Source organism: Pollicipes pollicipes, unplaced genomic scaffold, assembly GCF_011947565.3.
Source record: "Pollicipes pollicipes isolate AB1234 unplaced genomic scaffold, Ppol_2.1 Scaffold_4881;HRSCAF=5763_pilon_pilon_pilon, whole genome shotgun sequence".
In the NCBI taxonomy this organism is placed as follows: Eukaryota; Metazoa; Arthropoda; class Thecostraca; order Pollicipedomorpha; family Pollicipedidae; genus Pollicipes; species Pollicipes pollicipes.
Genome location: NW_023596576.1, coordinates 54,858,088 through 54,880,776, shown reverse-complemented (window position 1 = coordinate 54,880,776; position 22,689 = coordinate 54,858,088). Strand labels below are relative to the sequence as shown.

Below are 22,689 nucleotides of genomic sequence, written 5' to 3'. Positions count from 1 at the left end.
CGTGGTGCAACCTTTGATTTTGCACGTGCCACTGTGTAGCGCTCACACGATCTGGCAAGGCGGATTTTGCTGCTTACGACCATTTTCCCGTTTCGCACCACATTTCGCCACAAACGGTGAGAAGCGATTTGGGAGTGTCATGCGTCAGAACCGACTGGAACTGGCTATTGAGTGGTCCCACGTTTTGGGTCACGTGGACCACGCGTCGCGCTCACAGCAGCTGGCAATTTGAATTGGCGGTGGCAGTGAATTCTATCAATCAACGGCCCAGTCGTAATGCAGACAGCAGGTCTGCCTGTACACGCAGTCAATGAAGGGCACGCAGCTTTGCAAAGCCGTTGATTGCTTGACTCGCTCTGCTTATAGCCAAACAACTGCCAACTGTCATGGGTATTTACGCAGCGACTAACGATTTCGGGTGTCATTGGCTTTGTGGTGACCAATGTGCGGTCAGGCGGCGCCCGCTCGCCCACGCCCGGCCGTTCCATCTATTTTTCGCTTTGTCCACATGAACTGCCTCGGCACCTGCGCCGCGCACTTGGTCGCTATATAAGAGGGCTGGAGGGAGCTGGCCGGCGCCAGAACGCAGCCATGACGTTCGGCGGCGCCGCTGCCGAGCGGCGGCCGACGCTGCGGCGTGTCGTGGTCGACGCGACCCGCGAATTCTGGGCCCGCACCGGCATCAGCGGCCTGTCGCACGCGCACGACTCGCCGTACAGGCCGCTCCGTCTAGTCTGGCTGGCGCTGTTCGCGGTCGGCGTGGTCTTCACGGCGATAGACGTGATCACCGTGATCCGGGAGTACCTGGAGCACCCGCACATCACGCGGATGGATGTGGTGCACGAGCGCTCGGCCTACTTCCCGGCCGTCACCGTCTGCAACCAGAACAGGCTCGACTGCGAGCAGCTGGTGAAACACTCGCTGCACGCCAGCCCCAGTCGTATGCTGCGGCTGGTGCTAAAAAAGTCCAGCTGTCTCGAAGCACCTGGCTTTGGTTGTCCGCAGGTCTGGAGGCTCGTCGCGGGTGCTGTGACGCCCGAGTGGATCAAGCTTTTTCAGCCCCATTGTCTGCAATGTCGAAAGTGCTTAGATTACAAGAACTGGTCCAGGAGGCATCCGCCGGCAGATGCAGCAAAAAATGCAGCCACGTACGCTGCGATGGGATGCAACTCCACCTGTCCGCCAATCGAGCCGCCGCCCCCAAACAACGAGAACGGGAGACGGGAAGAGGGAGACGACCGAGATTTCGGAGATGGCGGCATTGACACTCCGCCACTACCGGCCGAAGGGGGCGACAGAGGCGGAGCTGAAACAGGAAATCCAGAATCAGGCGCAGCTCCAGAAAGTGTGCCGGACACTGGCACAGAGCAGACGTCCGGAATCTTGAATTCGGCCTTGGACTCATCAGAAACATCAGACGTCGAGGGAATAAAATACGATACGCATTATGATGAAGATGATCTGCTTCTTGCTGACAGCAGCGTGGGGCGCACAGAAGGGGCCGTGTCTGCGGACTCGGAGACGTCACCTACGTTTGGTGGGGCGGATACCGGTGACGAAACTGAGCAGCTGACGGGGACAACGGAGCAAGACGCTATCACGCGAAATTCCTTAACGTTCAACGCCGATCTGAAGAGTGAAATGACGGCTTTTTCCACACCCGCAGGCGCGCAGATGTCGCCAGAAAAGGAGCCACAACATGGAGGTACCAGTTTGGAGGTAAGACCGTAATGCGGCGGGTTCAAAATTATATCTAACTTTAATTGCTCATGTAATTCACGTATGTTGGTGACATGGTTTTTATCTTGCATCGATTGTACTTGCCTTGCGGCTATGTGGGTACAGTCCTACTTATCATAGAAATGTTGCAATAAGGAGCTACATATTTGCAACGCCTGGTGGGAACGCCATGATCTTTAGGGAAGCCAGGTGCCAACATTTTATCATTTGTTGCTGATCTCTCGAAAATCGCTACAAACCTTATTTTGATATTCTCTAAGGTCTCCTACCAATTTCAGCATCATGACATCAACAACTGGGACATAACACTGCACTTCTTCCATTTTCAAACCGCTGTTTTTGATTGCGCGCACCCCTGGCGTGACCGTGGCTTCATCAAAGTCATTACTGAAGCATAAAGCATCCTCACACAGATTTATCCCCGTTTGATTTGGGATACCTTTCACAACTGAGCCAACAGCATCCCTGTCGTTGGTCAGCTCGCGCTGTCTTCCGTCTTTTTTAAGATTCGATCCGAACCCTTTGAAGGGATGGACTTCTGGGATCAGAGCTCAGACTAAGTAGTGCTTGTTGTGTGAGCCCTGACCCCTACCATCAAGTGAATCTTCCTACATGTGCCGTGATGTTACTGGCGTGCGCCTGAGTCCGCCCCTGCTCGCGCTGCCAGTGCTGGTGTACCTCGGTACGCCGCCGCCCCGACCGGCGGTGTACTGCCTGGGGCGCCGCCCGCCGGGGTCGGCGTCGCCTGCTCGTCTCGCGTGTTAAGACAGTTACCGTCTCGCAGCGCTCGTGTCTGAATGACTTGTCTAACTGAAGGGGGTGCGAGCAGGTAGAACACGTAAGACTCGAATATGATAATAAGACTTGAATATATATATATATATATATATATATATATATATATATATATATATATATATATATTTAATTGTGGGGACTCATCGCGGCGATCACTGTGTGAAGTTTGATATGCCGTTGCCAGGATTGGCTCAAATGGACTGACACACGTAGATACACGAAGGACAGAATACAACAACAAAGATCCGTTTTGTTCATTCTTAAGAGCATTCACAGTAATTTACAATTATCTCCCTATGTAGAGTTCAAAAGCTCTCGTTTCTGAGCTAGGCGCACGCGAACTTTTGCAGGCTACCTCGTGTCGCCTATTTTGAAGGTGAAGGCAGGCAGAGATGTATGACGTCACAGAAAGAGAGAGAGAGAGAGAGCGAGAGAGAGAGAGAGAGAGAGAAAAGAGAGAGAGAGAGAGAGAGAGAGAGAGAGCGAGAGAGAGAGAGAGAGAGAGAGAGAGGAGAGAGAGAGAGAGAGAGAGGAGAGAGAGAGAGAGAGGAGAGAGAGAGAGAGAGAGAGAGAGAGAGAGAGAGAGAGAGCGAGAGAGAGAGGAGAGAGAGAGAGAGAGAGAGAGAGAGAGAGAGAGAGAGAGAGAGAGAGAGAGAGGAGAGAGAGAGAAGAGAGAGAGAGAGAGAGAGAGAGAGAGAGAGAGAGAGAGAGAGAGAGAGAGAGAGAGAGAGAGAGAGAGAGAGAGAGAGAGAGAGAGAGAGAGAGAGAGGAGAGAGAGAGAGAGAGAGAGAGAGAGAGAGAGAGAGGAGAGAGAGAGAGAGAGAGAGAGAGAGAGAGAGAGAGAGAGAGAGAGAGAGAGAGAGAGAGAGAGAGAGAGAGAGAGAGAGAGAGAGAGAGAGAGAGAGAGAGAGAGAGAGAGAGAGAGAGAGAGAGAGAGAGAGAGAGAGAGAGAGAGAGAGAGAGAGAGAGAGAGAGAGAGAGAGAGAGAGAGATGAGGTATGATAAGGCAGGGGCGGATCCAGGGGGGGTGGCCACAGGGTCATAGCCCCCTTGGGCCCCAATGGGGCCCATAGGCTCTTATTGGCATAGGATCGAGCAGGTGTAGCTTTTTAATCACAAAACACAACACAATTGGACGTCTTTGGATTTCCTTGCTCCAAAAACAGTTGAAAGAGAAAGTGAAGGGCCTACGAGAAGAGAGACAAATCTTCAATGATCGAAAGAGTTGTTAGTTGAGGATTTTCAGCCTTATTATGCTACCTATCCTGTTTCCGCAGGACTTATATGCCCGCCTGCAAGGTCACCCCGGTCGTTAAGAGGCCTTCCGCGTTGTTCTTGATTTCTTTGTGTTTGTTCGAAGGGCCCCGCACTGTTGCTGGGCTCCTCCTGGTAGCGCGCTGGGGCGCCCTTATTAATCGCCAGAAACGCTTTTTGGGCTATAGCCGGGGTTCATATGTTTAACGTGCGGTGGCATTCTCGGTTTTTCAGTGGCCCTTTGCACTGGTCCCGGTTAACCTCCCGATACACTCGCAATATGCGCATGGGCCCTCTGCATTGGTCTAGGACGTCCCTAATCCTATGTCACTTGATTAAGGCTCTACGCGCTTATCGGGTGCCATCTGATAGCCTGCTCGGGCACACTCGATCTTTCGGGGGCTCTCTGCACTTGGTTTTGGGTACTTTCGTTGTGATATGTTCTCGCGTTGTGTTTTACGTTATAATTAACTTAGTGTTCAATAAATGAATTTGTCATGTTCTAAAATAACTGCTCTTACTATCAAAACGCGACAAATTCTTTATTTTATCTTTCCAAGACTGCTTTATTTCCTTCTTAAAAAATACACCGTCGCGTGGGCAACGCTCGTGCACAACATACAACAAATTCTCCTTAACAGGTACTTACTTCTTATTTGAATGGAGGGCCTTACGCTCTTGTCGTGGCCCTTTCTGACAAGCTGCTCGGGCACATTCACGTTTGGGGACCTCTTCGTTTGGGGACGGGCACGTTTGGGGACCTCTTCGTCGGTTCTGTTTGAATGGAGGGCCATACGCTCCTGACAGGACTCTATCTGTTAACATGCTCTGGAGCGCTTATCATTCGCGGTCCTCTACATCGTGTCGTGGGTATTTCATATTTGAACGGAAGGCCCCACGCTCCTGTCAGTGACCCCATCTGTTAACCTGCTTGGGCACACTCGATTGTTCAGGGGCCTTCCCCGCTGTGTCTAAAGAACTTCCTATTTGAATGGAGGGCCCCACGCTCTTGTCGGGGGTCCATCTGTTCACCCCCTTGGCCACACTGTATTTTCGGTGACCCTATATATTGGGTTTCGATGTTTGAACTAATGGCCCTACACTCCTCATGGGGGCCATCTGATGATCCGCTCGGGTACACTTCACCTTTCGGGGGCCCTCTGCACTGGATTTTGGGTACATCCTATTTGAATGGAGGTCTCTCTATTTGAATGGTGTCCAGGCTCTTGCTATTAACGTGCCCGGGCACTCTTGATCGCACAATGATATTAATTCATGGTCTTGGGTAATTCCTCTTTGCTAAGAGAGTCCTGTGCTCTGGCCGGGGTCTCCCATGTCGGCCTGTCGGGACACTACCGGTCGTTAAGGGGCCCACCACGCTGGTCTCGAGTTTTTTTTTTTGCTTGCTCTGAGGGCTCTCTACTTGCTGACGGGAGCCTGTTGTTGAGCTTCCTGCGGCACCCATGATCGCTCAGGTTTCGTCCCTATTGCCTTTGTGCCTTAGCTTCAGAGCAGCAGTCGGATATGCGCCGATGAAATTTTACCCGCACTTGTCGGACGTAATTTTACGTGCCGCCGGCGTCGTTTGTGTCATTTTGCTTGGCTAGCCTTAAATAAGCTAGGAATCAAGCCCGTGCTTGGTTTTGATGGTATTTGGCAGCCAGCTTCAGTTCATTTGGCCTGTTGTTTCCGAAACACTTAGCTTTGAAATCACAGAATTTGACCCGATCTGTAGAAAATGAAAGAGCTCCATGTATGTGCATACGTAGCACACCTAGTTTTATAGGGCAGTGCACAGTACGATGAGTTCCCGTATTTATTAAGCATATATTTACAGACATATATGCACAAATGCTACATATCATTTGAAAAGAAATTTAACGGCCGAAATGCAACAATTTTTTGAATGGGGACCCGAACTTTAGGGAGCCTTACAATGTTTCGTGCCCCCCCCCCCCCCTGACGAAATCCTGGATTCGCCACTGCGACGAGGTATGATAGAAAGGTATAATAGGAGAGAGCGTTATGGGGTCACAGAGAGAAAGGTATGACATCGTAGAGACATCACATGAATTCCGCCACCTCAATGGCCTTGCTGTCTTCAAGATGAATACAGATATGATCAGTGACTTATTCGTGTCTGAATCACATCTGCACGAATGGCCACATCAACTGGCAACAGACGGCTTCCAAGCAGCTGAACATCAGGCTGGGAATCGAGTAACTTGCGGAAATCGCAGTAACAGAGGACGCAGCTGCATGTGAGACATATCGAATCACGAATTTATATGCAGAGTATAACGAGAAAGGGTTAAAATACACGCACACAACACCCGAAAACAAATATGCACGCAAAGCTCATTAACGTCACCTCAGAAGCACCGCAAGTTAGACAGGCTGTTGGCTACGGTGGCAGGTTTGACACGGCTAATCTGGGAGGGACTCTGACGTCATTAAAGTATCCTATAACTTAATCACACGGTGACGTGTTGTAGGTCATTGTCACTGTGCACGCGCTCGGGTGGGGGTCAAGTTGGCACCCAAGGTTTTTTCCAGAATGTTTTCAGAACAGCGCGGCGCAGCCGTGCGAGTAGCCCGCATAGCTATAGAAAACTGAATGGCGGGTCTTTTCATGTGAAAATAGCTTTACATTGTTCAAGGTCATGGGGCCGCTGATCTATGGTAGTCTCTCGGGAGTCGTTCAGTCGGCTGCAGCAGCGGAGTGCTAGGTGAAGCCGTACATATCTGAGCGTTTCTTAAGCAACAAACCAATCGAATGTAAAATTACAACCAATTCCATTGGCCTAGAGTCAGGTGCGAAGCCCAGAGCGAAGGCACAACTAACCTGCGTTTTTACTCGAGAGCTTGATTTATGAGCAGTTTCTGGTGCTGATCTTAAATGCGTTGGTGATAGGAAGCGCAACGGACATCCTACAATTTTTTGAAGGTCAGAGTAGGTCGCTGGCCTGAAATGGCATAAACATTGAACATTTATTGTTAGGAACATACCTAGCGTAATCCTTGATGCTGATTCGAATTATAAAATAGGATCAATCTCGCAAGTATTCGGTCACTTTGGCTTTATAAATGTCCATCAAGGCTACTGACCTCATTCAACTTTTGCTTAGGCGGGTGCATGAGGTCTGCGGGCACTTGAAACGCCAATCTGAGGTCTGACATTGTTTGATCTTATGTAACCCAAAGGTCACGACCTAGGCACCTCAAATTTTGACACTAGTAATTCTACGTAAGGTTAATCTACTCAGTAAATTTGTTCTCTCCAGCTATTTTAGTTTTTGAGATCTTACGGGGGGGGGAGGGGGGGGCAAATTGACCCTGTACCCGAATCATGGGCATTCAATCAACCACCCGGGCGCGTGCTAGTAATAAACCGCGTTGTCTAGAGCAGTCTTTTGCACTTAAAATTATACCAATAGTAACAAACAAGCGTTTCCGATCATATCTAATGCTACTCTTAACATATTTGAATCGGGAACATTCACTTTATCCCTCTGTGACAACTTTCTTTGGGTCATGTCAGCTGAGTTGCTTCTGCAGGACGTCCTTCTTCTTCCATTATTTTATCAAGGAGAAGTCCATCGCACTGAGTCGTTGTAATTGAGGAGACCGCTAAGGCCAAGGAGACCTCCTGTTGTAACCTCCTGTTGTGGCCTCTGTTTTTTCATGCTCTCCAAGACTGATTTTGGTGTTGCTCCAACCCATCGAGGTTCTTTCAGGCTCTGAGCAATTTCCTCTCAACGGTTCTCCCCCCTTCCTCTCCCCAGAAGCGGCGACAGAAAAGGCGGACAGAGCATCAATTTGAGAAGAAGAGACCGCGGCTGAATCTGGATGATGAAACGCTCAGTCAGACGTACGACGACGACATGCGTTTCCTCTTTTACTACATGACGCTGTCGGAGGCGCAGAGGACAGACATCGGTATCCCGTTCTCCGACTTCGTCAAGGAGTGTACCTATCTGGGAACGAGCTGCACCGATGAGAGGTACGCATGCTCAACTCAGTAGATACGTTGCTCACAGATACATAGGAAATGCAAAAACCTGCGTGAATTGAAAACATCTTAAAGCGTTTTGAGATATGTTGCATGTATCTTTAGATACTTCTTTTACGCAACTGGACTCCACACTCACTAAGTCCATAAGAATACTGGTCCCTTCAAACCAGCCATCAGTCAACCAGGATAACACGCCGCTGTCTCCAACAACACCGTGCGGCAGCGTCCCCATCTAAAATCAGCCGCAACGACGGCCGCATTGCTAAGGCCGGAAGAATCCACCGCTATCAACTCGTGGTCATGCTAAGTTAAGCATGTTCTAAGGATTGCTTGTGTAGCTTTCTGTCGCATCCGCTTCTTCGGGTCATCTCCAAAGGTCTCAGAAGCTCTAAAACTTCGGGTGAGGGTCGTCCGGGTGGACATTGTGACTGCCTTTGGCCATTTAGGATGGCTAATGACAGTCGCGTGCCTAAAAATCCTATGTGCTTTCTAACTTCGATGATCTATTGCAACTTTTTCTGATGGATCATGCAAGATTTTGGGGTTTAGTTTCTAATGTCATCGAATGATTTCCTAAGTTCTTTGGAAATGTAGCAGTTGTCACATAAGCCATTTTGGCTTCAAAACTTACCGGAAACTTGCGACGTAAATCCTTAAATCCCCATATGTTAAGGTATGGAACATTTTGAACCGCCACACTTACGACGAGGGATAGGACGAAACAGGACAGAGGACGGAACAGCGCAAGGACAGAGGCCAAGACAGGCCCCATGGCGATATTGTATTTTATAATTACTTTAGAATGCCTACGGTAGACATTGTTCTGGTGCTCGCAGTGCCTTACTCCACACTCATTTCTTGTGTACTGTAATTTTGTCTGCTCATGTCAGCTCAATGTTGGAGAAAGGCTTTGCCTAAGCCACGGTCTAAGCCATGTTGCACTCGCATTTTGCTTAAGGCATTTGCTATTAGCGCGTACTAGTACGGTCGCGCCTCCGTCTCGCCAACTTTTGTGTACGACGTAGCACCTACATGATCTTCAAATTAGACTATCACATGTGTCATTGGGAACAAAACTGAGAAGATGGATCATGGGCACCAATGATGGATAACAGCCCCTAATCAAATCTATTCTTGCTTCGTGCCTGATGTTCCATGGAATGGACAGGTGAGTCAGCAATTTACCATGACGCGTTCAGAAGTAGTCTTAAGTTTAATTAATCCATTGTCTTTAAATCTAGCCCAGCTTTTTATTTGCTACGCTTTTTCAATGCGAAGCTACGTGGCACAAATCGTTAACAATCGTTCAAGAAACTAAACGTTATGTTCAATAGACTGAGCGCCACGGTTAGGAAACTGAACGCTGCTTTCTATCAACTAAACGTCACGGTTATGAAACTGAACGTTGCATTTCATGAACTGAACGAGTGCTGCAGTACAGAACCAAGTGTGGCTATAACTTCAGCTAGTCGATATCATTATCAGTGATTGTTTGTGCCCCGGCTGTTCTGATGCCATCACCTGTGATTGCCCGTGCCCCAGCTGTCCCGATATCATCACCTGTGATTGCCTGTGCCCCGGCTGTCCTGATGTCATCACCTGTGATTGCCTGCGCCCCGGCTGTTCCGATATCATCACCTGTGATTGCCTGCGCCCCAGCTGTTCTGATGTCATCACCTGTGATTGCCTGTGCCCCAGCTGTTCCGATGTCATCACCTGTGATTGCCTGTGCCCCAGCTGTTCCGATATCATCACCTGTGATCGCCTGTGCCCCGGCTGTTCCGATGTCATCACCTGTGATTGCCTGCGCCCCAGCTGTTCTGATGTCATCACCTGTGATTGCCTGTGCCCCAGCTGTTCCGATGTCATCACCTGTGATTGCCCGTGCCCCAGCTGTTCCGATGTCATCACCTGTGATTGCCTGTGCCCCAGCTGTTCCGATGTCATCACCTGTGATTGCCCGTGCCCCAGCTGTTCCGATATCATCACCTGTGATTGCCCGTGCCCCAGCCGTCCCGATATCATCACCTGTGATTGCCTGTGCCCCAGCTGTTCCGATGTCATCACCTGTGATTGCCCGTGCCCCAGCTGTTCCAATGTCATCACCTGTGATTGCCTGTGCCCCAGCTGTTCTGATGTCATCACCTGTGATTGCCCGTGCCCCAGCTGTTCCGATATCATCACCTGTGATTGCCCGTGCCCCCCGGTGCCGCTATCATCACCTGTGATTGCCTGTGCCCCGGCTGTTCCGATGTCATCACCTGTGATTGCCTGTGCCCCAGCTGTTCCGATGTCATCACCTGTGATTGCCCGTGCCCCAGCTGTCCCGATATCATCACCTGTGATTGCCTGTGCCCCGGCTGTTCCGATGTCATCACCTGTGATTGCCTGTGCCCCAGCTGTTCCGATGTCATCACCTGTGATTGCCCGTGCCCCAGCTGTTCCGATGTCATCACCTGTGATTACCTGTGCCCCAGCTGTTCCGATATCATCACCTGTGATTGCCTGTGCCCCAGCTGTCCCGATATCATCACCTGTGATTGCCCGTGCCCCAGCTGTTTCGATGTCATCACCTGTGATTGCCCGTGCCCCAGCTGTTCCGATGTCATCACCTGTGATTGCCTGTGCCCCAGCTGTTCCGATATCATCACCTGTGATTGCCTGTGCCCCAGCTGTTCCGATACCATCACCTGTGATTGCCTGTGCCCCAGCTGTCCCGATATCATCACCTGTGATTGCCTGTGCCCCGGCTGTCCCGATATCATCACCTGTGATTGCCTGTGCCCCAGCTGTTCCGATGTCATCACCTGTGATTGCCTGTGCCCCGGCTGTTCCGATGTCATCACTGTGATTGTTTGTGCTCCAGTCTGTTCCAAACGGTGTCATCCCCGCTGTACGGCAACTGCTTCACATTTAACTCGAACGTGACGGCTTCGGATGACAAGATGGCCGGCAAGCGGAAGACTGGGCTAACCGGCGAAACGTACAGTGGGTTCTACCAGTGACGCACCTCGCTTGACACGCAAAGTCATGATAGTGATTCCATGTGCATGCTGTCGTTGTTTTTGCTTGATTGGTGCTCACGACCAAGCCGACTGGCATGCCTTTCGCGCATATTTGAGACCCACTGAATGTTCGATGGTTTGCTTCATACCAGAGTACGAAAACATTTCAAGGTAGCATCGGAAACGAATGGCCGGCTCATTTGAAATATTCCAAACAGTTTACTCTCGGAAAGATGACGCGGCCGCACTGTTTATATTGTATGGTGCCGCTTGATGTACGTCTCAGTCTGCAAACGCTCCGTGGCATAGGACGATACACGAACCAATGTGGCATCCGCCATTGGCGACCGGCAATTCCTATAGCAAGAACATAATTCAGTGGTGAAAGGTGAATTTCGTTACCCCCTCCGTCATTATTTTGACAGCCACAGGGCAACAATGGTCTCCCCTGGAGAAGCTCATGACGCCCACTTTGCGCTTGGACCTACGAAATACATCCGCACACTCATCGCTCGGTGCAGCCGTCTGAGGAGATACTCCGCACAAAAAGTCCCACTTAGTACCATAGTGCATCCCAGCATGTGCGCTGAGCAGCTCGCCTTGACAGGTCTGAACATCCTGCTGGATCTGAAACATATCGCGTACCCGCCGGTGCAGGCGGCCACCAAGGGGGCGCGCATCGTCATCCACGCCCCGGACCAGCACCCGGACGTGGAGCGGGCCGGCCTGAACCTTTACCCCAACTCGGCCTCCTCGCTTGCCGTGCAACAGGTCAGGCTGGCCGGCCGGCGGCAGCATGATTCACCTCCACCTTCCTGTCGCGTGACACAGGACGCGCGCTAGCCATGTGCCAAGTTTGCTTGTTCAGGATATGCTAAGGCAGCGTTAAACGCTTAGATTTTCTGTGCTTTTGATCACGGTGCTGATGTTGAAAACTGCAGACATTACTGCCTCAAGCTGCAACCTGGACGTAAGAGGAAAATATCCAAGTCAGCTACGCAGCTCATCGGGTGTATCAGCTTGTACCATGCATAAGCAAGACGCGTTCTGCGACTATTCCAGTCGGTGATAAGGCGGCTGCCATATCCGTACAAGTCGGAATGCATCTCCTCGTGGAACGAAGTTGACTTTCGTCCACACAGGCACAACAGCTCTGTGGAAATCCACGAGAGCTACTCCGTGCCGGTAAAGCAGGCTGACCAAAGTAATGAACTTGTTACGTCGTTCACGCAACTTCCCGTCTGCTGCCGTGTCAGGGGAGAAAAACAAAGTTAGGAAAACACCATACGTTCTTCCACTGACGTGCCACTTGGTTCCAACAAGTCTACATTTTTGTTACGTGGGACAACCCGTCGTCACGCTACATGGTTCCCGCACGCGTCCTGCATTTTCAAGTGGCTGGAGCCACCGAAAACTTCTTTTCGAGCTGCAACACTGAAAGTCACGCTGTCTTCTCCATTACTTGCGCATTATTTTTCAAGTTGCCGGCTGTTTGCTGATATTATCGCAAATGTTTCGCTTTCATATGTCTCCCGGGATCTTGGCATGAAGCGCACGGGTCATGGTGTTGTCCGTGCTAAGGCGATACTTCTGGCAATAGTGCCCTAGGGCTGTTACCATAAGAAAAGGTGGAACGGTGGCAGTGCTTCCATTTTGCAGTAATGGCGACTAAAAAAACTCATTAAAATTGTAACTTGACTTGTGTCATATACAAGTTTGGAAACTTGTGGAAAAGGCCCACTTGAAGAGCATCTGCCCTGCCATATCGCACCCTGATCGCTGTTATTTTCCTTTTGCCAGTTGTTACCGGCTGCAGCACGTTTCCAAAGTTTTGATCTGAAGATGAGCATAGTTGGAGGCTAGTACCACGTGATGTCGCTAGCATTACGACAGCATTTTAGATGGTGGTTTTGCGACTGAACAAACACATAGACGCAAACACACACACACACGCACACACACATACACACACACACACACACACACACACACACACACACACACACACACACACACACACACACACACACACACACACACACACACACACACACACACACACACACACACACACACACACACACACACACACACGCACACACACACACGCACGCATGCACGCACGCACACACACAGAGTGATTATTTGTAATTTCAACAACATAAAGGTGCCAATAAACTCAACTTCAAAGATTTAGCTATTGAAGTATTGATATTCAATCTATTTTGCCTTCCACCAACATGCAATAAAGAGAACTTTTCTACGATGCCAACTAAAGACCCATGCAAAGATTTTGCGTCGCTAGGTGGCGTGGTCTTGTACATATGAGCATGTAAAGCTGAAAAGTGAGGTCTGTGAGAGGAATTTACCTTTGACTTGGTATATTCGGGCCAATTATTGATCTGGCAACATGCAATCTATTTCTGATCACAAAATCTGGTAAAGATCAATGCGCTAGGATTTCAACTTAGCTCTACCTTTCTTAACTTGGAAATGACGGGGCCGTCGCATCCTCCCCCCCCCCCTCCCACACCTGTATCGAGCCTTGCTATAAAAATGGTGGTTCAGGGCTAGGGCTGACTCGATTAACTTAGGATTAAGTCTAAAAAGAGCACCTTCAATTACGGATAGTAATATTTCTCAGTGTGCTGCTTTCCGCAGCTGCGCGTTGATCTGCTCCATGGCGCTAAAATGTAACTGAAGATTGTGCAGTGGACCGGCGTGACGTTTTCAGCCATATGATGCATCGATTGCAGCGTTGCAAGAAGATGTGCCTGCAGCACGAGTTTATGAAAACTTGCAACTGCTACCATCCTCTGTATCCAATGCCAACCACCTTCAAGAAGCAAAGCGACCAGACCGCCCTGCCCGACCGAGCCTGCTTGCTTACCACGCAAAGTGAGTGGTTTTACCCCTCTCATGCTGGCTGATAGCTGACGCTTTCTCAACACACAATTCTGTAACTGACATTTACAGGTTGGATGGAAGTGAAGCGATACCACGATGTGAAACGATGGGTTTCATCTTAAAACGTATTGGCCGCTGTGAAGTTTAATGCTAAAAGAGCGAGTGAGTGAGTTTTTCACGCAGCTCTCTAAGTATTCGCACGCCGCTGTTCTTTACATATTTGATTTCGCCTTTTCAGCCTGAATTTAACTTACCTATTGCTTTCTGACGTCGTTAAGGTATTAACACATCCCTTTAAAGAAGTGTGGTGAGACACGTCTGCTTTCGATTCCGAGGGAGGGAGGTAATCAACCATTGCCGGAGCAGCACGCATCGTTCGAATTTTGATTGTTTCTTAACATCTTGGAGCCGTTTGGTCTACCGTGACAAATTATATGCTTCATGAGTTCAAACACTATTCCGGCCTAATCACGAGTTTGTGGACGCTGAGCGTATGGGGTTTCAAAGTCACATTCTTTATTTTCTCCTACAGGTTTATGTGTGAAAATGTGATAAATTGTCTTCTGCGGGCTGTTCGATGCGCGCAGCACAGACGCGTGCAACACAGATGCGTGCAGTACAGACGCGCGTAGTACATGTACACAAGGGAAACGCGTACTGTACTGCACGCGCTTTTACTGCACATATTGAAAAGCAAGCAGACGGTTTATTACATTTCAGACGTGAATCTCTGGGATATGCTAAGCATTTTCAACCTCCCTGATAGGCTGGAGCAGTTTTTTAAACTGATGAAGCGCATGCCAACTTCCCACATGTGCAGAGGCCCGGATCGGGTCTGCCTTAGCGAGTTATTTGTCTTCGACGGCATCAACTCTGTCACCGTTCATAACTCTGCGAGGGCTTCAGGTTATACCATCGATGTCGTTATACCATACGTTATACCATGCGTTATATCGTTATACCAATCGATACCGTTATACTTAACGAGGTATCGTTGCACTTTACTATCAAGACATGCAGGGTTTTGTTCGGGACTAGGCTTTCCCCAACCCCGCAAAATGCCGCGATATTCGTGGATGGCAAGTCAACTAGCCGCTCGCCTATTTTCACAGGGCATAGATGACAACAACTCGCTGGCAACATGCTTTTTCTACTTTTATGCTGGGTTTCCATGGGCTATCCGGGCCTTTTGCCCCTACAATAGTGGCCTCAGACGATCGTTTTGTTATGGCTCATAGACACCATCGTTATTCTGAAATTAATATTTCTCACGATTGTAGATGATTAGGCGCCTGCCTCATGTACACCAAAGGTAATGCGAGACGAGTTCTGGCGAAAACGGTGTGATCGCGTCAGAGGCAAGCACGACAATTCGCTTTCTGGAATCAAATTTCTAAGAGAGTTTTGACGCGTCTAATTGTTGCAAAATCAGTCCACTGATAGCACAAACAATAATTGTTCTTATCACATGTTTTTGCGCTGAACTGGCGAAGGATTTTGCTTGATTTCGGCAAAAATTGTTCCGAGGATTGATGCATATTTTCAACTATCTTCGTATACACATATTGCCACAGCGTCTTGATTTACCTGTAGTTGATTAGACAATAGTTATCGCCATGCAAGATCCTCATGTGCCTTGCATTGCGCCACCGTACGGCATGAAGGCACAACAACCGGGAATATTTTTAATCACTATTTGCTAAAGATATAGCATGGGTCCTGCGGGCGATGACTAAAAAGGAATTATCCTAAGGGCTATCATCTTCTTTCCCTCAGTGTGGATGCACGTCCACTGCCCTATGTCTGCGGGAAATTCGCTCCACCAAGTCTATTCTCGCAGTTTCGTAGCTTCTTCTCAGCACAGTGCATATCACCATTCAGACAAAATGGTCGAAATGTGTGTCAGTGCATAAGTGTGTGTATATACAGTGTCAAAAGCTGCGCCGGGCGAGATCTCAAGTACATTTGCCCCACATCTACCCTATGGCTTAGACGCACTATTCCAAAAGTTTTTAACTTTTATTGGGAAATAAGAACAGAGTAAACCGAGCTATTCATCGCGGTGGCGATGAAGGCATCTAAACGACACGCTGTGTGAGGATCACAAAGTTCACATAGTCCTTCTAGGACTACGTCAGCACCTTTTATGGTGTGACACTAAGCGCTGCAAAACGTTCTCCGACGACATTGTTTAGACTGGCAAAAATGGCGACGGCATGAGTTAGATCCATCGGACCCAGGCGAGGGCGATACACGTGACACACTGTCGCCGCTTTGATCCTTCTAAGTGTGATTATTAAGCGATGCAGCATGCGATAGGTAGGCCTTAATATGAATTGTGGCAAATTCTGAGCTTCCTGGGTGATGACCAGTGGATAAAATAAGGTCAAAGAAGATACGACTCTATGTGGGTGTTCAACGTTCCCCTACGTTATGGAACTTCCACGCCAAGTTCCATAAAATATACTCTTGCCCCTGCCGGCTGGTAGGGGAGGAGAGTATGTTTTCCCTCTCAAAATTTTAGGAAGGCCCCTGTTTCCCAACTCAATCATTGTAGCTACCCACAAATGATCAAAATTCAGGTCAACGGAATTCCCATAACTGAGTTTTAGAAAGATCAATGGGTTCAAAAGACCTTTTCTGCACAAAATGTACGTTCTCTGTGTCATAAGCCCACCTTTATTAATAAGGTAGCCCATGCTCTAGATTGGTAGACCCGTGCTATGTTGAGGGAGCCCATTTGCTGGCTCAGAAGGCATTTGTTACAAGCTAGGGTGTTCCCGTTCTTGGTTAGGAGGCACCCCCTATATTCAGAAGACCCCATTTCTGGAAAAGGGGGTACTGTCATGCATCAGATGGCCACGTTTTCGGATCAGGATGCCCTGATTTGGGATAACGAAGCCCCATGGCTAGATCTGAGCTCCCCTCGCGAATCGGAATCACTTTGTTCTGGATTAGATGACAGCTTTATGCATCAGGAGTTCCTTTCTGGAACAAGGAGCCTTAATTTATGATAGCGAGACGCTTCGCTGGATCATTGTTTGGTCCCCATTCTGGATTGTTTACTGTCGGCATTTATTTATTTGGATGTAAAGCATGTAACAATTTGATAAGGGAGCGCATGCTTTCGGAGTCACTCCTTTTTGAATGCGACACTGCCCGGGAGGCCCCCCGTGAGGAAGCCCTATTTTGTCCAGAAGGCCCGATGAAAAATCTTGCCCAACTCAAAGCCCGTGGCGCCGCCCTCTGCCCCAGACCTTCCCCTGCGACCGCACTTAAACTAAATGCTTTTTCTACGTAAAAGGTGACTAGTATTCTTTCAGTGACTTTATTTGACCTTCAGAAGGTCACGGTGTCCAACAACTTGCGATATCATTTCGGTTTTTGAATTGCAATAAGGGTAAGATTACGCTAGACCGCATGTTTCTAAAAACAAATGGTTGATCGCGGTCATTCTAGGTCACTGAAAGTTTGAATTACGCAAATGTTGACCTACCTGTAATTAGAAAGCTGTAAATTATCGTCAAAATCGACCCCATTTAGCAGGATATCCAATAAAAAACATTAGCCTTTGACTACGACTTGACTTTCTCATCTAACTAAAGGTCAATGGGATTGGTTGTAGTCCTAACTTTGATTGTATTATTGTCAAAATCCGACTCAAGGCTAAATACAGTCGTCTAGCACTTCGCTGTCGTAAATATTGGATAATTCCTAAGAATTGCTTTTGCTGATAGCCATGGCCTGAATTTGATCTGCCATAGATTAGGGACTTAAAGGTATGTATAAGTTTGCTATACCAGACGATCGGATATTTAGTTGCGTGTAGCTAAGCCAAGTTTGGCTTAGTTACGCTACACCATCGGAAAACTATTTTGGAAAAAATTCAGAGGGGAGTGGACCCACGACCCGAGCGCGTGTTGACGTCGGTTAAACTTGATATACCCAACCTTTACTTGATGTGGCCGCTTAACCAGTGCCGCATCAAGAAGATCACTTAAGGGGGTCGGTACTTACTTTTTAAGGGGTTGGTACTTACTGACTGTGTCAAGTACCCGAATATCTGGATGTCATGCCAGCTTTACCGACGCACATTCAGGCGGATCTTTACACGTTGCCATATCATGTAGCCAGACCAACAAACCTTTACATTTCTTTGCGTGGCTTAAAAATATGCGCTTTCTGTTGTGATTGATTTTATGTAAGCACGCGAATGTGTGTTCGGCCTTTCGTCCAAAAAAATCGAATTTTCACCACGCACATTAGCCTTGTCTTAACTTTACAAAACATGCCTACCCTCTCCACAAAGTGTTAAGATGCAACCTGTTTTGCATCCTCAAGCAGGTATGTTCTAATGAAGCGTCAAATTTATTTTTCCTAACGGCATATATGTAAAACAGCCTCGGACACCAAGTGTACTTCAAGAGTCAGCCAGCAGTTCGAGGACCAGAACATCACCTGCCACTGTCCACCGGCCTGCGACGAGACGGCCTACAACGTGTTCCAGTCGATGACGGAGTGGCCCAGAAGGACTTACATGGTGGGACCTTAGGTCACTGACCTAGCGTTTCAGCTGGAGGGCTGTTTTTTAGCATTGTCTGCTGAGCGTACCAGGCGATGTTCATGGCATCGACCCGTCACGACTCAGAACTCACAACGACGTCACATGAGTGACTCACGACTCGCGGCTCATCACGATTCATGGTCACAGTGCCCATGGTCATGATCGTGAGCACCGCTTGCGGTGCCTCGTATTCCCGTAATATGATGTATGGATTGCTTGGTACCGTCGCTAGACTAGGACCACCTTGTGCCTCGAAGATAGTTTGCTCATTCAATTGAAATTTCACATTTAGAAGGGAAAACAAACATCAGCAAGGGTCCTGTGGATTCGCACTGTATACTTTTCATGAGTTGTGCTTGACGGGACAATCTTGGAAGCATGAAAGTGATAACTTGGGAATCGGAGACGTCTCACAATAATCACGCCGTAACTAGAGCGTCTCTCAATAGCATCTCAAATAGGGCTACCGAGTTTAGACATTATACGATATGATGCAAACTTGTCAGTGCGTTTTTCCGTTTTTTGTTGTGGTTTTTTTTTTTGCTGCGTCGCGCTGGCTCTGCGCTGCCCCTTAGGGTTTTCTCCAGAGGTGCAACCGTGCGGGCCCGCCCACAGGTGACGGCCGCCTCACGAATGGGCATCAACTTCACTGACATGGACCCGCACCAGGTGGATAACATACCCTCCAACATCCTCGAGCTGAAAGTGTTCTTCAAGACACTGAACACGGCACTGCTTGTCGAGGCTCCGCAGTACTCGGTACGCCTGGCATCCCGTTCTAGCGGCTCCTATTTCTTCCGATCGTGGTCGGCTACTTGGTCCGTCAGTGACCGGAGTATTTAGCCACCTTCGGGTTACTGGGGTGGACTATTTTGCTTCTCCGCCCCTCTTTGTTGCTAAGCCTAACGGACCTATTAAACCGACTTAAGTTTCAACCGCTTGCTCTGGATACCACCTCACAATGCTCTAGATTTGAAAATGACAAGGGGTTGCCTTTTATGCGTGCCCCTCTGAAATAGATCGCTTGGTTTCAAAGGTGACTTCCTGTATAACTCTGAGCGTGCGTAACGTGAGAGGCCAAATGCTGGGGTGGTTTACGACATCGTTCCTCTGCTCGTCATATGGCTGCTACATAAATTTCAAAATTGGAATTTCACCGCGATATCAAATACCCCCCTCGTTCATAATATCTACAGCTATAGTCATTGCCTAGGTTAAGGACAGCACAAGGCCTGTTTATCTTCATCGTATTCTTCTTCATCTCCATTGCACTTTGATGTCACATCTCTCAAGAAGATGAACCATTGACCCCATGCTGGTCATCGCAAATTTGTCGCGGGCACTGCGGGTACGACTGTGCAATGTGGACATCGGGGGCATCATCACGGGGGAATGTGCTCATAGGATCTCATCACGGGGGAATGTGCTCATCGTGTCTCATCACGAGGGAATGTGCACATTGTGTCTTATGACGGGGGAATGTGCACATCGTGTCTCATCACGGGGAATGCGCACATCGTGTCTCATCACGGGGAATGTGCACATCGTGTCTCATCACGGGGGAATGCGCACATCGTGTCTCATCACGGGGAATGTACGCATCGTGCCTCATCACAAGAGAATGTACACATCGGGTCTCATCACGGGGAATGTACACATCGGGTTTCGTCACGGGGAATGTACACGTCGTGCCTCATCACGAGAGAATGTACACATCGGGTCTCATCACAGGGAAATGTGCACGTCTTGTCTCATCACGGGGAATGTGCACGTCTTGTCTCATCACGGGGAATGTGCACGTCTTGTCTCATCACAGGGAAATGTGCACGTCTTGTCTCATCACGGGGAATGTGCACGTCTTGTCTCATCACGGGGAATGTGCACGTCTTGTCTCATCACGGGGAATGTACACATCGAGTCTCATCACGGGGAATGTGCACGTCTTGTCTCATCACAGGGAAATGTGCACGTCTTGTCTCATCACGGGGAATGTGCACGTCTTGTCTCATCACAGGGAAATGTGCACGTCTTGTCTCATCACGGGGAATGTGCACGTCCTGTCTCATCACGAGGGCAATATATCGCCGATGGGAGAAGTACCCGTCGGGTCCTCGCTGGGCCGGTACATACCCGGTCGCTGCGAACCTGAAAACTGCAAACCACACTATTGATGTACGACGTTACAGTGCGAGGCCAAAGCGGTTTGTTCTGACCACTGATGAGCTCATGCCAAATGCCTGAGCCAGCTGCCATGATGGGGTCATCATCGGCAAGCAATGATGCGACACGCGCCTCATGATAGCGAGTGCGCATGACCTCGGAAAAACACTCACACACCACGCCGGAGCTGTAGCGCCGCGATCCAAGCTGAACCAGTCGGTTGCAAGCGACTTGCTAGCGGACGTCCAATTTCTGACCCCCCGACCATTGCGAAGTCGAGATCATCCAAGCGTCGCTGAATGCTGCTAAAAAGCAGCAGGAACCTGGGAAAGCTGGTGCTGCGTGACAGGGCCAGTGTTCATTAAACAGCACCACTGGCATCACCCAATGTGCAAGACCCACAGCTCGTGTATTGACTACGCAGGACCATTCGTTGCTGAGCAGCGTGGGGGGCGCCATGTCGCTCTACTTGGGTGTCTCACTGGTGATGGTGGCTGAGCTGCTGGAGTATCTGCTGCTGCTGCTCTCGACCGTGCTGCGCTACTACATGGGCAGGCTCGCTCCAACCGTCGCATCGCGTAAGCGACGGGGACATTTTTCAGACCGCTTGATTGTGCGTGATAACCGTGACGTGGTCTATGTCCCCGCGTGCCAGGTGAAGTTCGCCAGCGCCGATCGGTGTCCGTGAGTTCGGTTGCTGACTGAGGCCGGGATGCTGCTGCTCATGAACAGCGCCTGTGATCTGGCACCCCAGCAGCGCACCGAATGCCTGGGATGCGGCACCCCACCAACGCACCGAACGATGATGAGCCACCGGTGTCCGTTAGCTTGAAGGAGCCGACGCTGGGTGAACGACATCCATGCATTCGATTGAATGGTTATAGAGCCGAAACTGAGCCAATGACGTCACTGATCTTGCCGGAACCATGACTGATTCGTGATCACACCGAAACTGGATCGTGCCTGCGCCGTGATCGTGCCGTGGCTGGATCGTGACGGAGACGTGGCAGAGCAATAACTGGGTCGTGACTAAGCCGTGATCGTGCCGTGGCTGGATTGTCACGCAGCCGTGGTAGAGCAATAGCTGGGTCGTGACTAAGCCGTGATGGTGCCGTGGCTGGGTCGTGACGGAACCTTGGTAGAGCAATAACTCGGTCGTGACTAAGCCGTGGTAGTGCCGTGGCTGGATCGTGACGGAGCCGTGGTAAAGCAATAACTGGGTCGTGACTAAGCCGTGATAGTGCCGTGGCTGGATCGTGACCGGGCCGTGGTATAGCAATAACCGGGTCGTGACTAAGCCGTGATGGTGCCGTGGCTGAATCGTGACGGAGCCGTGGTAGAGCAATAACTCGGTCGTGACTAAGCCGTGATAGTGCCGTGGCTGGACCGTGACGGAGCCGTGGTAGGGCAATAATTGGATTGTGACTAAGCCGTGATCGTGCCGTGGCTGGATCGTGACCGAGCCGTGCCTGTGACGTGACTGAACCGCAACTGAACCGTGCTGTGCCTTTACAGGCGGGGACGATGTGACCAAGATCGTCGTTAACCACTCAAACGGCGTGCAGATGACGTACCTGGGAAACGCCGATAACTACCCGGTGCTGAAGAAGGTCGCCTACGTCCCACCGACAACGACCGCAAGCGTGTGCCATTGAAGCAGTGCCACTCGGACGCCCCATTTCCCCCAGGGCCAAGCTACACGTGCCAGCCACGGGTGGACTTTGGCGGGGCCCCGTCCAAGCGCCGGGCACATACACTGTATCGGGGTCCCCACGTGGGATACGTTTCGGTGGAAGAAACCCGGGTTCGTGCAGTTCCCCACCGTAATCCACTCTACTTCATGACACAGCCTTGAAATAGTTAGCACTGACCCGGTAGGCGTCTCATTCAAAGAAAGCCAGAGCGCACTGGACCACCACTTGGGTCGATCTGTGTTTTCCAGCGGACCGGGGGCGTGATCCCGTTGGGCCTGTCCGTATGTGTGCTATCGTTGACGATCGCTATTTCCGGTCAGAGTGTGACCCAAGCGCTGCGGGTGACCATCCTGGCGCCAGCAAGGCGGGGTAGTCACTTGGTGCCCAGTGGTATATCAATATAAGCTTTCAGTCACGCTGTGCACTGAGCCACCGTTAGAAGCAATACAAACTAAAACGATTGCTCGAGGCTATGGGTTGGTGCAGGCCTATTCTTGCTGAGCGCTTCATGTCGTACGCTCTGCTATGCCTCAAAGAAGGCATTGAGCTTCT

At 49.7% G+C, this 22,689-nt stretch overlaps 2 protein-coding genes across 2 annotated transcripts; both read left to right on the top strand.

Moving 5' to 3' along the window:
- The first annotated feature begins 591 nt into the window (after window positions 1-591).
- Window positions 592-11,655, top strand: LOC119100607 (uncharacterized). Its single transcript, XM_037223685.1, has 4 exons — window positions 592-1,719; window positions 7,578-7,795; window positions 10,674-10,795; window positions 11,420-11,655. Exons 1-4 carry the CDS (start codon window positions 592-594, stop codon window positions 11,653-11,655), a joined length of 1,704 nt encoding a protein of 567 aa, XP_037079580.1.
- Window positions 11,656-18,034: 6,379 nt separating this feature from the next.
- Window positions 18,035-22,598, top strand: LOC119101430 (amiloride-sensitive sodium channel subunit gamma). The gene is made up of 4 exons (XM_037224767.1): window positions 18,035-18,259; window positions 18,899-19,042; window positions 20,868-21,021; window positions 21,959-22,598. The coding sequence occupies exons 1-4, from the start codon at window positions 18,230-18,232 to the stop codon at window positions 22,096-22,098; spliced, it is 468 nt and encodes a 155-aa protein (XP_037080662.1). The 5' UTR covers window positions 18,035-18,229; the 3' UTR covers window positions 22,099-22,598.
- The last annotated feature ends 91 nt before the right edge of the window (window positions 22,599-22,689 follow it).

Excerpts from the sequence above, each read along its gene's own strand:
- LOC119100607 (XM_037223685.1), top strand. The coding sequence starts at position 592 with ATGACGTTCGGCGGCGCCGCTGCCGAGCGGCGGCCGACGCTGCGGCGT. Across the intron at positions 1,720-7,577 it reads ATGGAGGTACCAGTTTGGAG|AAGCGGCGACAGAAAAGGCG; the intron begins GTAAGACCGTAA and ends TCCTCTCCCCAG. Across the intron at positions 7,796-10,673 it reads ACGAGCTGCACCGATGAGAG|TCTGTTCCAAACGGTGTCAT; the intron begins GTACGCATGCTC and ends TTTGTGCTCCAG.
- LOC119101430 (XM_037224767.1), top strand. The coding sequence starts at position 18,230 with ATGACGGAGTGGCCCAGAAGGACTTACATG. Across the intron at positions 18,260-18,898 it reads GGCCCAGAAGGACTTACATG|GTGACGGCCGCCTCACGAAT; the intron begins GTGGGACCTTAG and ends GCCCGCCCACAG. Across the intron at positions 21,022-21,958 it reads CGCTCCAACCGTCGCATCGC|GCGGGGACGATGTGACCAAG; the intron begins GTAAGCGACGGG and ends GTGCCTTTACAG.